Below are 17,135 nucleotides of genomic sequence, written 5' to 3'. Positions count from 1 at the left end.
TAGCTGAATTTTATTCATTATTAATAAACTAAGAAACAATATCGTTTCATCAAACTTAAAAATCCAAATTTATTAATTATTAAATAATTATCATTATTTAATGTATAATTATTCATTTGTAACATTAGTTTATTAATTATTAATAAACTAAGGAACAATATCAATTCTTTAAAACTAAAAATTCAACTTCATACTGTACGTTGTGGTAGTATAATTATTTATGATAAGTTAATGTCATTAATTGCTTTATTTCCAAATAATAATTTGATGACTGAATTTGTATAGCTAGTAAGCTAGGCTGAAGAGATTATATATAGTCAAAAGTCATATTTATTTTTTAGTTGAAAATTTATAAACGGAAGTTATAGAACAATGATGATTAATATGGTTTTTGTATTTTCAGATGACTGGACATTCAAAATCAAATTCCAATGATGATGATGAAGTAGAAAGTGTACAAGTACCCACAAAAAGGACAAATACAAAGCGAAAGAAGCCAACTCAGAGACGACCAATAAAGAAAAGATCCGAGACATGGAATCATTACATTGTACTTGAGGACAATCAATATAAAGCAAAGTGCAACCATTCTGGCAAGATATATCAGTGCCATCCTAGGTTTAATGGGATTAGCAATATGGGAACTCATTTAAAAGTATGTGAAGCATACTTGAACGTGAAGCGAGAGCAAGATGAAAGACAACAAAAGTTGGCAGCCGAGAGTGGTGAAGGAAATGTAAGTAATATAGTTTTGGCCAAAGGATGAAGTCAAGAAGCTTGTAGAAGGGCAATCAGTAAAATGATTATCTTGGGCAAGTTGCCGTTTAATTTTGTTGACAATAAAGGGTTTAGGCATTTTTGCAATGTAGTTGTTCCTTAGTTTATTATGCCATCTCGGAGAACTATTAGTAGAGATGTTATGGATATGTTCTTGGAAGAAAAGGGAATTTTGAAGAGTTTGATATGTAAGAATAAGCAGAGAGTGTCTCTTACAACTGACATATGGACTTCAGTTCAAAACATGAGTTATATGGTAATCATATCTCACTTTATTGATAGTGATTGGTGTTTACATAGGAAGATTATCAGTTTTAGCATAATGGAAGACCATAAAGGGAAGTCAATTGGCAAAAAGATTGAGGCTTGTTTGCTTGAATGGGGAATAGAGAGGGTGTGTGCAATAATTGTTGATAATGCGTCGGGCAATGATGTTGCTATTGATTATGTGAAGAACCAAATGCTTATGTGGAAGAATGTTGATGCACTTGTGTTGCGGGGTGATTACATGCATGTGTGTTGTTGTGCACATATCTTAAATTTGATTGTCACTGGGGAGTTAAAAGAGTTGCATGCCTCAGTTGCCGGTATTCGAAATGTTGTGAAGTATGTGAGATCATCCACTTCGAGATTGAAAACATTTAAACATTGTGTAGATCATGTGAAAGGCCCTAATGGAACTGTGGTTTTGGATTGTATCACTAGGTGGAATTCCACATATTTGATGTTGATGACTGCTTTGAAATTTCGGGAGGCATTTGAGAGGATGGCAGAAGTGGATAAACCATATGAATCATACTTAAGAGAGGAAGAAAATGGGAAAAAAAGGTAGGGCCACCTGAGCTTGAAGATTGGGAACATGCTGAAAGAATTGTAAGGTTTTTAAAGATCTTTTATGATGCTACATTGACTTTTTCAGCCTCTTTGAGTGTCATTTCTAATCTTTGTTACGATACAATTGGCTTAATCGAGAATTCATTGAGTGCATTAGAAAAAAGAAAAAAATATTTATGTGCATTTGATGGCTTCTAGTGTAAGGAAAAAATATGACAAATATTAGGAGTGCATGGAGAAAATCAACAAAATCTTGATTATTGCCTCAATACATAATCCGCATATTTTTAGTATGATTTTTTCCGATGATAGTGTGAAGATTAAAGAAATGGTCGCGGTGATGAAAGGCTTGTTGAATTCACTTTTTGATGCATATAGTAGATGGAACTCATCACCACCATTGCCTAGTGAGAGTTTTCCTAGTGGCAGTGCCAGTGGCGGCGATGGCAGTTCTAGTTCTTCTCCGCACCTTGTAGATGACACGGATCGGCAACAAGGGTACATAATGGAACATGGTGATGATACTTTACGAGTTGCTCACCCTTTTCTTGGATATGCTAAGAAAGTTTTAATTCAAAGCGAGAGCAAGCTTTTGACGACCGAGGTGGAAAGATACTTACTTGACCCGATTGAAGATCCTAGTAATGAGAAACTAAATATTTTATAATGGTGGAAGGTGAACGGGTTGAAGTATCCGATATTACAGAAAATAGCAAGGGATATCCTTGCAATTCCGGTATCCACTGTGGCTTCGGAGTCCGCCTTTAGCACTGGGGGTCATATCATTAACGAATATAGGAGTTCTTTAACTCCCACTATGATTGAAGCATTGACTTGCACTGAAAATTGGTTGCAGTCTAAACTTTTTGCCACTCCCATCTATGACCTTAATCAAGAGTTGAAAGATCATATATATAAAATAGAGTTACAAGAAGGTAACTTTTTTATATTACATTTTGTATATAATACCTTTTAAATTTATTATAACACATTTTTTATATTACTCATGCACTAATTATAAGTTATTATTTTTTTTTTCATTTTAAAGAGTATGTACAATCACAAGCTTCAACAATTACAACGATGGGTGCTAGTACTCGTCATGATATTTGAATAGGTAACTCTTAAATTTAATAGATCTTTTGGTTTCAAGGTATTATATTTATAATTGTTTTACATTTGATTTTAAGTCAATTGTAACATGATAATTGTTTGTGATCTTATGTTAGGAAAGTTGAAGTTGGCAGTTGGAAAGCAAAAGTTAAGAACTAGTCAAAGTGTGTTGTGAGTTTAATTTGGTGTTATTGTACTTTTGGTTTGAAGAACTTGTAGTCTATCTAAATGTTTTTGGATGATCATTTTTATTTTGGTTTATTTTATTGTTGGATGATATAATGATACTATTTATTTTGTGATTTTGTGTTGTTTATTTATTTGGAGACTTGGAGTAATATTTAATTGTTTATTTTGTGTTGTTTGTTTGGAGACTTGGAGTAATGTTGATTTTGTGTTTACTTGGAGACTTGGAGTTGGAGCAAAGTTTATTTTGTGTTATTCATTTGGACTTTGGAGAGTTGGAGCAATGTTTATTTTGTGTTGCTTATTTGGAGGCTTGGACTTGGAGTAATGTTTATGCACCGAACTTGTAAGAGCATTACTAATTAAATGAAATGAGAGTGTTTGTACAAAATGAATGCATACGAGAATATAAATGGGCGGTTGATTATAGATTATTAGATTTGATTACTTAAATATTTTCATTTTAATGGTTTATAATTTTTTTTTTTTGTGAATGGAAACTTTGTATCGGCTTGTTTTCTTGGTATATGTCAATGTCATATTGTCAAGGAAACAATACATTGTCATTTGTCAGCTTGTTTTCACTTTTTTTTAATGGTTAATAAGTTTTCATTAATTATAGATTTCATAAATTTTTTGTGAGAATTGTGAAAAAGGTCCAAATCCGATTTCAATCCGAATTAATCCGAATCCAAAATATAATATGAATCCGAAAATTAATCTGAAATCCAAACTCATCCGATCTTATCTGAATCCGAGTAATCCAATATTTTCATCCAATCCAAATTATTCGGATCGGATTCGAATCGAATTTAAAGTCGGAATGAATTTGGATGAATTTTTTTTCAATCCGAATTATCTGAAATCCAATCGGATTCATCCGAATCCAAAATTGCCCACCCCTAATTGCTAAGGGACAATTTCCCCAAAAAGGAGTTGATGAGGAATTATTTATGGCACGCCTTATGTAGTATAGATCACTTCAAACGATATTTTTTCCTCGTAAGTGGAATGTTACTAGTGAGGGTCAAGTGCGGATGGTCTTTGAAAAAACTGGCGAGAGTTTTGCTTAAAGTGATTTTACATTTTTGCTTTTACCAAATTTGCTATTTCGATGGGCCAATGAGTTTTTTTCAAAGTTAAAATACTTTTCAAAAGCAACATGCTCAAGTTGTTGAGATTTTTAAAAAGATTCTAACTCCATTAATGAAAAAAAATGAAAAATTGGTATACTCTACAAATTTTGGGTGGACTGCCGATAGGAATATTGATATTTACCCGAGCAATTTTAATTTTTTGAGGCAATTTTGTTATTAATTCAAATTTTAAGGGAATCCATAAAAATATACATATTTTAACTTTTATTTGTTTTTATGTGGGGTTAGGTTGCTGATAATTTGAAAAATATTTGGATATTTTCAAACTTTCATTGAGGATGAATATTTGATAGTTTTCCATTTTGGAGTTGCAAGTGACCTCTATTGTTTATGATTTTTATCTTAGAGAATCCATATCAAAGTAGCTTTACACGATGCTTGGGTCAGTTTACACCACAACTGATCGACAACAAAATGAAAAATTATTTTGCTGTGTTTTATCTGTAGACAGAATGTGTGCCTCGTTGTTATTGCCAGTAAATTATGTCTCCTAGAACATGTAAGATACATGCATGTCTTCTGTGATGTACACGAAATTTTTCATGGCAAAAATTCCCAATTTATGGTTGACATGTATTCTAAAACCTTTGATTCGAATTGGGGTAGATATGTGACATAAGCTTGATCGCTGGAATATCAATCAATGATTTTGTGGCAAAAGAATCAGGATTTATGGAGATTGTCTATGATTCCAATTTAGATGTATTGATCATATCATAAGGAAATTATATTCCTTCCTAGATATGTTATGTGGTAGAAAGAGCATATTAGAAATTTCATTGTTCAGCATCTTCGATTATAAAATGGCCAGTAGGATCTATTGTTTGTGGTAGTAGGAGCATCTTACTTCCTCTCAGAGTGACAATTTTCGGCAAGATTAATTTAAAATGGGCAATTGTCTGGTATGACTTGAAGTAGTCAAAGTGGAAACTTGCTGGCTTCTCTTGGCTACATAGCATGCATGCCAGTGATGCCACCTATATACGTAAGAATATCGATGGTAAAATTTAAGACTTCTTTGGTCCAATGAGATTACATCAATGCTAATGACCAGCTTATGGTTCATAAGATATATGAACGTGGACTCATGAATTGCCATAAATAATAATGATAATGTAATCATAGTTTATTTTTCAGGAAAATGAAACTCAAGGAAAGAGTGATGTTTTATATGTACATAATCAGCATAGTTTCTCAACTTTTGGGCTTCATTTTTTTTAAAATAAAATATTGGCAAAAGTTAACATACTCATACTCATGATACCGATTTAGATTCAGTACTGAACTGATTTATACTCAATTCTTCTTAATTTTTTACTACACATGTATATATAATGATATATTGTTAATATTATTTTCTTATCTAATAACCATTAATTGTATATTTCTAAAATATTAGTAAAAATGTCAATTCAACTCTAAATCTAAAAATTAAGATAAGAGAGAATCTTCGATAGAAGAATAAATAAGTTCAAAATCTTGGTCCAATTCATATGCTTACATGATGTATCGTTCTTACATATCGATAATATGTGAAGTTTCACCATGGAAATTTTACACAAATCAATAGAGTGGAGAAGTTAATTAACAGTGACATAAGGTAACAATTCAAGGTTAATATACCTGTTTATCTGTTCATGCATATTGCATACCCTCATATGCATGCATCATAAATGCATGTATTATGGACAGAAGAGCTAACCATATTTTATCAATTGAACATGTCCATTGATCAACGAAGTCACCCGAGAGCAGAAGCAATAATTGATCCATTTTTTAAAAGAGGGTTGAGCGTCAAACCAGAATGGTGTCACTGCTTTATAATCGTCAGTGGTTTGGTTAACAATTCTATTCAATACTGTATAGAATGAACTTGTTATAATTATTGAGGATATTATCTCACTGAAATTAAATTAATAATATTAGTTGAAGGGAACTCTCGACTCTTGAGATAATGTTTTAGTATGAGTTAGGTCATGAGCTTTTATATGGTATTAGAGTCAAATCAATGCACAAATACACCCATAGTACCTTTTCACGTGACAAAGAATAATTTATGCGTAATAGTAGGTGTTAATAATATCATTGTACATTGGCTGCATGAATGGGCCCACACCACCTTTTCACTTGATATACATTTTTGGGACAACCATAAACTCTTGAACTATCTTTTGAGTATAAGTTAGCTGTGTACTTTTTATAAAATAATAAGAACCACACTTTTGCACTAGTAAGCCCACCCTATCTTTCCACCACGTGGGGAGTCATGGCACTGGTATTTTTCTTTAATTAATCATCGTCATCTCTATAGGTCTAATATTTTTAATGTATATAAAAAGAAACTATAGTTTATGACTTTTTCCTTGAATTTGCAAAAAAAAAAAAAAAAGAGAGAAAGAGAGAGAGATTGGATCCATGAGCAAGAAAGCTAACAACAAAGAAGGGAAAAAAAATACTAGGCTCTTGTAGATAGATTGCCAATTTTCCCCTACTAAAATTAGTATATATTACTTATGCCTTACTGCTTTTATAATACTCAACCATCTACGTAGGACCAAAAATTTAAAAGAAAAGAGGGTAATGAGTCATTTTATTTATATTTGATCTTGGAAAGATTAAATATTTAATTACTATATATAAGAAAAAATGAATAAAATAAAAAAGTGCAAGAAAAATATATATTATTAATTTTTTTATTTACATCGATATCTATGTTTCTTATTTTTAGTATTTAACTTTTTGTTTTAGTTTCAAGCTCTATGATTTATAAATTTATAATAAATATAACTAAAAGTACATTTAAAAATAGGAGTAATACTATAATATTATGGTGCTAGGATGGTTATTGGTATTATAAAAATAGTAAAGGAATAAGTACTATATATTAATTTCAATAGGAGAAATTAGCAATTTCCTGCTCTTGCCAATCCAAGACGATTTCAGTTGTAGATAAAAAAAAAATGGAGAAAATTGATGAATTTCAAAATAAGATGGATACTTGCCAAAACAAAAAAATGCAAAGTGGTTGTTTTTATATAACAACAATAGCACAAATGACGCATCAACAAGTAAACCAATGAATTTTGAAAACTCGCAAGCGAGTTGTAGTTCGAGGAGCAAGACAACAGTGTACAGTTTTTTTTTCACAAACGTAACAATAAATGGAAACAGAATTTGTGATCAAAGATACAATGATAAGTTCTCTGCACCTCTTCCAATATTTTGACTTGGATTGTACGTGTGTATATGTTTGTGTGCGTGTCTATATATATATAAGTGGGTGTCAAAAATTCGTGCTATGAAGTCCGTAATTTGTCGTGTAAAAAGTTTACACAAGACAGGATGAAATTATACGGGGAGCTTCATGCAATTATAAGCATGGATAAAATTTTAAGTCCAATGAAGGGATTTCATTAGCATATTAGAGGGGTGCTAAAAGTATCACACTTTTATGTGACAATGACTAGATAAAAAGACCAGTTTACACAGAAATGTTAAGAATATTATATATCACATTGGTTGAGTACAAATATTGAGTCAAGTACATATATAAGTCATGTATAAGGATATATCATAGCCAGAGAGCGAAGGCTTTAAAGACTCCAAGAATGGTATATATTATTTGTAATTAAGCAAATATTATATGCTCTTTAGGAACTAATGTAAATCTCTAGTATTATCCAGAATATTTTCAATTCATTGCAGCTCCCTGATAATTTTCTCTTTCCGCTTCGCATTTTCTTCCATATTCTTATCACCGAAACATCCACCATAATGGGAATTTAAGATCTTAATTATTAAACTAAAAAACAAGGAGACATGGGGATTGAATAATAAATAATCTCAATGAAACGAGAACTGTAAGATATGTATATTAATTGTACAAAACCATATGCAAATATGAAGTGAACTGAAAGATCATTTTATTCCAAGTGGTTTTCTCTTGTCAATGTTTTTCCCCCCTTAATTGAAGTACCCAACAAGGCTATCAATTGAAGGAGGTGATGATCATGCAAGTTCTTCTTGCATGCGTGTGTGTGTTTGATCAATTTACGAGGTCTTGTCAGACCACTCTACATATATATATACTATTCAAGAGTTCCAATGTATATAAAAGTATGATTTATATTGATGATTGTAACATTGGTTGGCAAATAGCTGGAATTATGTATTCACATACACTCAAATGAAAAATAAACTAGATACTAAAGACAACTTGAGAAGAAAGTAGTAGTGAATACCCACACACTTAGAATCAAAGCAAGAAATAAATCATTGCATGTTTTCTACATAATTGTAATTGCAATTAATATTATATCCTTCGATCGGCCTGTGTGGAAGTTCTTGGATCACAATTTAAGAAGGGCAATCAATTATATATTTCAATGTTATTATTGATTCTGTGACAACCATATATAAATTATAATTATTGGTCTTGCTGTAACATGAGAATGTATAAAGGCGAGCACATGTGCATGGTTCACCAAAAAGGCCATTCTTGACTTATGCTTAGTAGTGGGCCTAGCTAATAAAATTTAATTTGTAACTATCCGTTAATAAAAATATTTGGGAAATTAGTAGAAAAGAAATGCAAGTCGAAAAAAAAAAACAATATATGTGTGTATTTATATGTATAATCATTCTCTAGTGAAGGCATCTTTATTTTATTAAAGTGAAAATGTCAGTAAAAAAAAAACACAAATATTCAATATACTAACAAACAAAAAAATTACATTAATATAATGAAATCTGTTTTTTTACATTTCAGTGACATCCTAACTTGAGAAGGAGAACATTATCAATACATTATTAAGAGGCATAAAAGTACGATGACATATGAATTGATGGTATGTGGGTGCAGTAGTTTAGGCAACAACGTATATATTATGATCCTGCATTCTACACATGTTAAGAAAATGCGAATATTAATATAAATATTGGAAAAATAGTACAAAATTAATGTAAGTGGAGAAATTATATAAAAAGAACATTAAGAATATTTTGATTAATTATTTAATTACCTTTGATTTTAAAAATCAAATCTAACGCACTTATGCACTTGCCAAGAGTTAAAAATGAACATGGAATACACATAATATGGTAAGAATATTGTACTATTTTTTTTCCTTTTATATTATTTACTTTCTTTGTCTAAAACCTAAATTGGCATTTTAGTCAATGTCAATGCAATAAAAGGGGGAATATAATTTTCTTACTTTGTTAATTTCTTCATTTTCATGGGTTATTTCCATATAAATAAGTGTGTATTGAATTTGACTGAAAAGCAAGGATTGGGTGGGGGGGGGGGGTTGTTGTTGGGGGGAAGAAAGAATAGAAAAGAAAGACATGCACGATTGTGATAACAAACATGTATTCTTCTTATTAAATTAATGAATAAGGCCATGGGTGAATATTAATATATCTGACCTACCCAATATTCTACAGTTATCTCTCTTTTGACGTGATCTTGGCATGATTGGAATAGAGACTCCATGTGGCGCGTCGTTATTGGCTATATATCTTCCAAGAAGATACATGCCATATGATTTGGATACAAAACATACTAATATCTTTTTCATCCAACCATAGGAAACCCCACTAAATGATCTTCCCCTCATTCGATCATCAATCCTACATGGCCAATCCACTTCACTCAATTTACAATAATCCTCTTGCATTTAATCAAGCAAGTAGTTAATGTACCCCAAGACTTTGTTGAGTAATTTTAAAATAACTTCATTGACTAACCATCTAAATTTTAATCGGTTTAAAAATATTGGCTTGAATTTTATTATCTCATCTACGTTAATTTTAAAAAAAAAAAAAACAAGTTGAATCATCAACTTGTAATTACCTCACAAAAAGGTCAATTAAAATAGACTTGATTATATGTATGAAACCACCAGGCAGCTACTACCACTGCAAAGCAGAATCTGCCTTATTTTAATTTGATTGTTGGATAGCTAATTAAGGCTAATTAGGTCACAAGTAAATTGAGGGACAAAGAAGCAGTCCTTTTCACGCATTTGTAGTCCACATGCTCAACATGAAGTGACAAACATGGCAATTTGTTACTCTTAAGATGTTGACAAAATGAGCTGTTGACAATTAATTAGTTAAGGCTTAAATGTATTGATTCTTCAAAAGCTACTTCGTTCTTTTTTCTATTTTTCTTTTTTGGAAAATCAAAACCTACTTAGTTAATTTAATTAAATATAGAGTCTAGATGTTGAAAAGTGCTGCTTTAGTCAGCCGAGACGTGAGCTTAATTATTAGATAGCCAAAAGCATGTTTGTTTTTATATACGTAAATTAAAGCCCTGACTTCTAGGATGCTTACACTTCTCAGTTGGAATCCACTTACTTACTTAGCTGGGCACAAAAACACATCTTCAGCAACTAGGTTTACATGGTAATTTTATTGCCTTTTTGGGTTACCTAACACACTGAAACCAATATCTTTTTTCCAATTTATTTATTTATTTTAGCTTCTGAAGGTGCGTTTTGGTGATTCCCAAACATATATACATTAAAGTAAAAGGGCATATAGCATTATGAATAAACTATATACGATGAAGTAACTGCTTACCTATATGTGTAATGTTTGGATAATTAATTTGGTTATTGATTAATTAACGAACAAAGCTCCAATATTAATCTTCATGTCTATCCCTGTCATTATGAATGATGCAATGCTAAAGTTGCTGTGAGTTGGAACTCGAGGAACACGAGAGTTTATTTTATTTCTATACTCCATGCTTTTCGACCAATACCATGGGCTTGTTTTCATGTAGCTATTAGTTAAAAATTTATTCTCCAACGCTTGCATATTTCAAGTTGTAGTTTTGGAAGAAAAATATAAACTAATGGAATTCCAAATGGCTAGGATGCTCTATTTATACAAGAATATACTATATATAACAAAGGTAAATAATTAAATTCAAACATTCTAAGATTCATATTTCATATTTTCACAAATATAACATGTTGTTAAAATAAATTAATATAGTAAAAAAGATGCTATGAAAAATAGAAAATGGCTATGAATAAAATAAAATAAAAAAAGTCAAGGTGTGCTACACACTGTTCTTAAGACTATTTCTACACCTCAAAATATTATTTTGGCGCAAACAGGCTGTTGACGAATAGTTCTTAGGATGTAATGACTGTTGTTGGAGTGCACACTGAATATAACAATTTAGAACTACAAATAATTAAATATACAATACGATGATTTATTTGGTAGTGTTTACAATATGGAAGAAGTAGAGTTGAAAAAGTAGAGAAAAAATCAATATCTTACAGTAACCTGTAGGCCACTATTTATATACTGAAGGTGTCTATTCCAAATACCTCTTCGAATAGCCACCATTTAATTTAACTCTCTTTTAACTACTTTCAACTTCTTTTAAAGTTATTTCCATAACTACCGTAACTTTCTCCTTTAACCAAATTTAACGTTATTAAAATGAGTCAATTAACTTTAGTTAATTAACTTTCAACAATTTTGTTAATGTTATTTGGCTTTCCATTAAGTTTAAATTGGAACTCTTTTTATTTAATTCAAATTCAATTGTGTAGTGGTATTTTGAAATACCCATCGCACATTTACAACATAATAATCATAATTCTTATAATATGTACATGATATATCGTATGTTGTCATACTGATCATGATTCTTAGGTCACATGATGGTTTTGATTTTTTCAATTTGTATATATTATGATGAACTTAAGTATTGCTATATGTGCATTACAAGATCATGTGTGTATATAAAAATATCTAGATTGATTTGAAGTCTTTTTATTTTTTCATAATTTAAATTCGAATAATCAATTAAAGAAAACTGTTTAAAAATCTATTAAAGAAGTAAAGAATTGTTAACTAGTTGAAGATACCTGCCAGTTGAAAAAAAAAACAAGAATAATCTCCTTGAAGAAAAGAAAGAACAAACTAATTGTTTGATACTTTTGTTGTCTCTCCTTTCAAAGTGGAATTGGGCACAATAGTCGTCATCATCTACCACTCATTTCACGTTGTCATGCATATTTCGAGCATTGTATCGATGCAGTCTATTAATTGCAAATATCATGCTGTTGAGTTCTTGCACATGGATATTCATGATCGATCTCGAGCCCCACGTCGCTTGATCCGTTTTAAATATCTAACTATATATTCTCTTCTACTCTCTTTTTGAACTTGGATGTTAATTTATTTTGCAAGTTGGTTAGTTGAAAACCATTCTAGCAACACAATCTTGACAAATATCTTAATTCTTACATCGGCATGCATATTCACCAAATACAAAATTCTTTCCCATTAAATTTATTCCCACACAAATACAATCAATGCGTTAGTATGCATGATCTATATGAATATCCAAGGTGTTTAGAGAGTAACCATAATGTTTACAAAAATATGTGGTATCATAAGGAAAATAAGAAAATTTTAAAGAAATAGAGGGCTAACAGAATGTTGATAAAAACAACATTAATGGTTTTTGATTTATCATATTTATATTTAAGTGATTAAATCGATAACAGTTTAAAGTTGGTTTTCAGCTCTAACATTTTTTTTTTTTTGGGCTGGTAATCACTGCTTAAGATCTGATCCTTTTAACGAAAAAATGGAAATGGTAGTGTGGGGTCCTAAGATCTTCTCAGAGCTTCTACTTTGTCTTAGCTTTGTTCACAAATCAGAATCTTAATCTTGGGTTAAATTGGTATCTTTGTCAGGTCATCAAAACTTAACTACTCTTAGATCTTTTGGAATATCTTTGTATGCTAAATGTAGTCCTCATACATGACTTTAGTTTCTACAAAGAATTTAGAGTTTATTCAGCAAAGATTTGATTAGTCATAGGTTTGCGAATTGAGGACTCACCCAACATTATTATTAAATCAAAATACTAATAATTAATTAGAAAATGAAGATATAGTAATTATATGATGAAGATTTAAAGCAAAAGTAAGGAACCTTAACTTATTAATTATTAATTGCCCCATTCTTAGAGGGGAAAAAATTGGAGACTGGAAATTATAAGGAAAAAATATAATACCCACTCCCCATCAACCACCGTATTCGCTATTGATTGTATAAGAGATTGAGATAAAGAAAGCTTGGAACAAGATGACAGAAGCCAAACGTACAGTTGTCAAGAGAGATAAAAACTATATCTGTAAAAGCGAGTTGATCCTGCTTACACTACGAAATCAATCATTTGATTTTTTTTATTCATTCATTTTCTTTTTGTGTGTCAGAACCGGGGCAAGCTAATGGGAGAATTCTTTTTTGTCAAAGCCTTGAGCTTCCTCTATATATAGGGACACTTTGATAAGTGTTTCATTCAACAAACTAGCTTTCTTAATTTCTTTCTTTCACATTTCTCTCTTTTCTCTCTCTCATCTCTAACAGTCGTACATAAAAAGCTTTCTATTAAAGCCTCATCATAAATCAATTCAAGAAAGCTAGATAGTGATGGCTATAGAGATTGAGCAACCATCTGTATCTGTTGGTCTTTCAAAAGTTGCTGTTTCTGAAACCCATGGTGAAGACTCTCCATATTTTGCTGGCTGGAAAGCATATGATGAAAACCCTTATGAGGAATCAACTAACCCATCGGGAGTCATTCAAATGGGATTAGCAGAGAATCAAGTAAGTGTCACACCAAACAGAAAAAAATAATAAGCTTATGACCAGCTAAAGAATGCTGCTTAACAATTAGGGCAAGTCCGGGGTATACTTTGGAATATAGTAAACTAATGTTTGCTGTTTTATTTTGGACTTCAGGTTTCATTTGATTTGCTTGAAGAGTACTTGGAACAGCAACCAGAAGCCTCAACTTGGGGCAAAGGGGCTCCAGGCTTCAGAGAAAATGCTTTGTTTCAAGATTACCATGGACTCAAATCGTTCAGACAGGCAATGGCAAGCTTCATGGAACAAATAAGAGGAGGAAGAGCTAAATTTGATCTTAATAGAATTGTCGTAACGGCAGGCGCCACTGCAGCCAATGAGCTTTTAACCTTCATTCTTGCGGATCCTGGTGATGCTTTGTTGGTCCCTACTCCATACTACCCAGGGTAAGATTTTGTTTATCACTATTTTTATCAGCATCCTATTCAAATTTTTCTGTCTGAATATCATTATTCATTGATTTCGTTTCTATTAATCTCCAGATTTGACAGAGATTTAAGATGGAGAACTGGAATCAAAATTGTTCCAATCCATTGCGACAGCTCAAACAATTTCCAAATTACCCCTCAAGCATTGGAAGCTGCATACAAAGAAGCAGAATCCAAGGACATGAGAGTCAGAGGAGTCCTGATAACCAACCCTTCAAACCCGTTAGGCGCAACAATCCAACGGTCAGTTCTAGAAGAGCTTCTAGATTTCGCTACACGCAAAAACATCCATTTAGTCTCTGATGAAATCTACTCCGGCTCAGCTTTCTCATCGTCCGAATTCGTTAGCATTGCTGAAATCCTAGAGGCCCGTCAGTATAAAGATTCTGAAAGAGTTCACATAGTTTACAGTCTCTCTAAAGATCTTGGTCTCCCAGGATTTAGAGTTGGGACTATTTACTCGTATAACGACAAAGTTGTTACCACTGCCAGGAGAATGTCCAGCTTCACTCTCATTTCTTCCCAAACACAATATCTCTTAGCTTCCATGTTGTCAAATAAGAAATTTACTGAGAATTACATCAAGACAAATAGAGAGAGGCTTCAGAAAAGATATCAGATGATCATTGAAGGCTTGAGAAGCGCCGGGATCGAGTGTTTGAAAGGGAATGCCGGGCTGTTTTGCTGGATGAATCTAAGCCCGTTGTTGGAGGAACAAACGAGAGAAGGAGAATTGGCTCTTTGGGATTCTATGTTGCATGAAGTGAAGCTTAACATTTCACCCGGTTCATCTTGCCATTGTTCTGAACCCGGTTGGTTCAGGGTGTGTTTTGCTAACATGAGTGAGCAAACACTAGAAGTTGCATTGAAAAGAATACATAATTTCATGCAAAAAAGAGAGAGACGCAGAAATTAATTATGGTTACTGCATTCTTCTTGTTATTTTTTTGGGTAAATTTTACCCATTATTTTGATTCTTTGCGTGACAAAATCAATTACGAACAACAGGGTTTGTTTGTCTCATTATACTGTACATTAGTTTGAAGTTGAGATTATATTATTGTTTTCTTGCTTCTTGCTAAGCAAGTTACTTAGTAATTCCATTAATATTTGCTGTACTTGTAGTTTTTTCTTCACCTAATGAAAAGTAATGTTGTTCTGTCTTTGACTTGGTCACTATTTAATTCAAGCAAGAAATAGGTTTGTTTGACTTTTGAATCGTCAGTAATACATATACCAACGTTAAAAAAACGCTCTACTAAAAATCCATTTCTTAAGTCACATAGTGGGAAGAAGTATAACACGCATATTCTCAATAGTAATACGGGCTAAAGCTTCCAAAAACATAGTTGAAAATCAAAACTACCAAACAAAAATCGTCAGTAATTTCAATGATTTAATTATTCTTTAGAAGTTAAAATTCTAAAGCTTCCAAACATAGTTGAAAATCAAAATTGTCAGTAATACATATACAAACTTGTTCACATTTACATTTCTCAAACATCTATTTTTCTATGAGAGAAACGTCAATGGACTTACTTTTTTTAACTCTTCCTAGTTGTTTGTCAAGTGTCATCCCCTCAACAAACCGCATGCACAACCTTTTTCTGCAGTCAATTCATTAGATGAAGACAACATTTTGACTTTATTTTTGTCTTTGAAGAAATCTTAATTCTTAGCCCAAACAAAAAGAAAAGCAACTGTTTTAAATGGGTTTTGAGAGAGTTGAAGAATTGTTAAGGAACTTTATCAGGCCGGCAATTTATGCAGAATTAACCTGTTTACAGATAAGGGAAAAATGAAATAAATCTTATGTGGAATGTCCTTTTAAGAGAATTAACTTAAAAGTATACTCAAGAACAAATATAGATTACTAGAGACAAACCAAATGCAACTGTAAACTCAGTACTTGCCATTAATTATTGATTCAAATGAGTCACCGGGCCTAAGTACGTTTTAAGTAAGCAACATTATTGAATTTTTAGTATCAAGATAATTAGTTGGAGTTCGATCGACATTCCTTTATATAATGCTTATATATTATTAATTAATAATGGCGTTTGAAAGATTATGGAATCATACTTAATTAAGCAGCTGCTGGGGACCAAAATTAAGCCACAGCCTCATTATATTGTTTGATTGGACAATTGGACTTCTCGAAACATTTGACATTTCGACTTTTTCGATCGATATTTATTTTATGTTTTCTTCTAGGCTTAATTTCACACCTAGAGTTGATGCTGTCATGGTCAATAACACAAATATACAGGCTTGATTAAGATTGAAATAATTGGTAATACATGTATGCATGGCATTAATTGGTTTGATTACCAAAGTTAATTATAAATTATAAAATAAGGTATGGGATCCATTAATTCTATACATATATAATTAAGAACTTAGCGTATGATCCATGCTCAATACCAAACCAATGGTCCACAGCATGATACCATTCAATCTGGATCAATAATTATAATTGCGATCAACATCCTTGACAACAAACACCAATGTGCTGGGAAGTGATATTATGTAACAATGATTTAATTAAATGTTTGTATAGCTACATAAGCTAGCTAGCCAATCCATTAACCAAAATTAACTATAAGAGGCCCTAATCATCCAATTGGGATAATGGGTATTATATTATTAGTTTTTAATTAAGCATCAATTAGCTTTATGGTTTTGGCTGTACTTTTTAATTGGTTGTATTGAAAATGTCTATTTCATCATTACTAGATATACTTTGACAAGAAGACAACTTTCAATATTAGGTTTACATGTTTCCTCATATTTTTTAACATTTTGTTTTGAGAGTGATCGTTTGACTTTTGGGTTTACAATTTTTTTTTTCAATTAATTTAAAAGGTAAGGTGGTGGTAGATAAAATTCAAATGAATTTTTTTAGTCTGTTGTCTGATTGGCCTTCCAAATAAACATGAAATCAGTT

At 31.6% G+C, this 17,135-nt stretch overlaps 1 protein-coding gene across 1 annotated transcript; it reads left to right on the top strand.

Annotated features, from left to right (window-relative positions):
- The first annotated feature begins 13,443 nt into the window (after positions 1–13,443).
- On the top strand, positions 13,444–15,341 carry LOC102611477 (1-aminocyclopropane-1-carboxylate synthase 7). The gene is made up of 3 exons (XM_006475482.3): positions 13,444–13,721; positions 13,857–14,146; positions 14,243–15,341. Exons 1-3 carry the CDS (start codon positions 13,545–13,547, stop codon positions 15,102–15,104), a joined length of 1,329 nt encoding a protein of 442 aa, XP_006475545.1. The 5' UTR covers positions 13,444–13,544; the 3' UTR covers positions 15,105–15,341.
- Positions 15,342–17,135: the final 1,794 nt, after the last annotated feature.

Source organism: Citrus sinensis, chromosome 1 (genome assembly GCF_022201045.2).
Source record: "Citrus sinensis cultivar Valencia sweet orange chromosome 1, DVS_A1.0, whole genome shotgun sequence".
Classification (NCBI taxonomy): domain Eukaryota; kingdom Viridiplantae; phylum Streptophyta; class Magnoliopsida; order Sapindales; family Rutaceae; genus Citrus; species Citrus sinensis.
The sequence above is the reverse complement of the archived record's forward strand: the minus strand, read 5'-3'. Positions and strand labels throughout refer to the sequence as shown.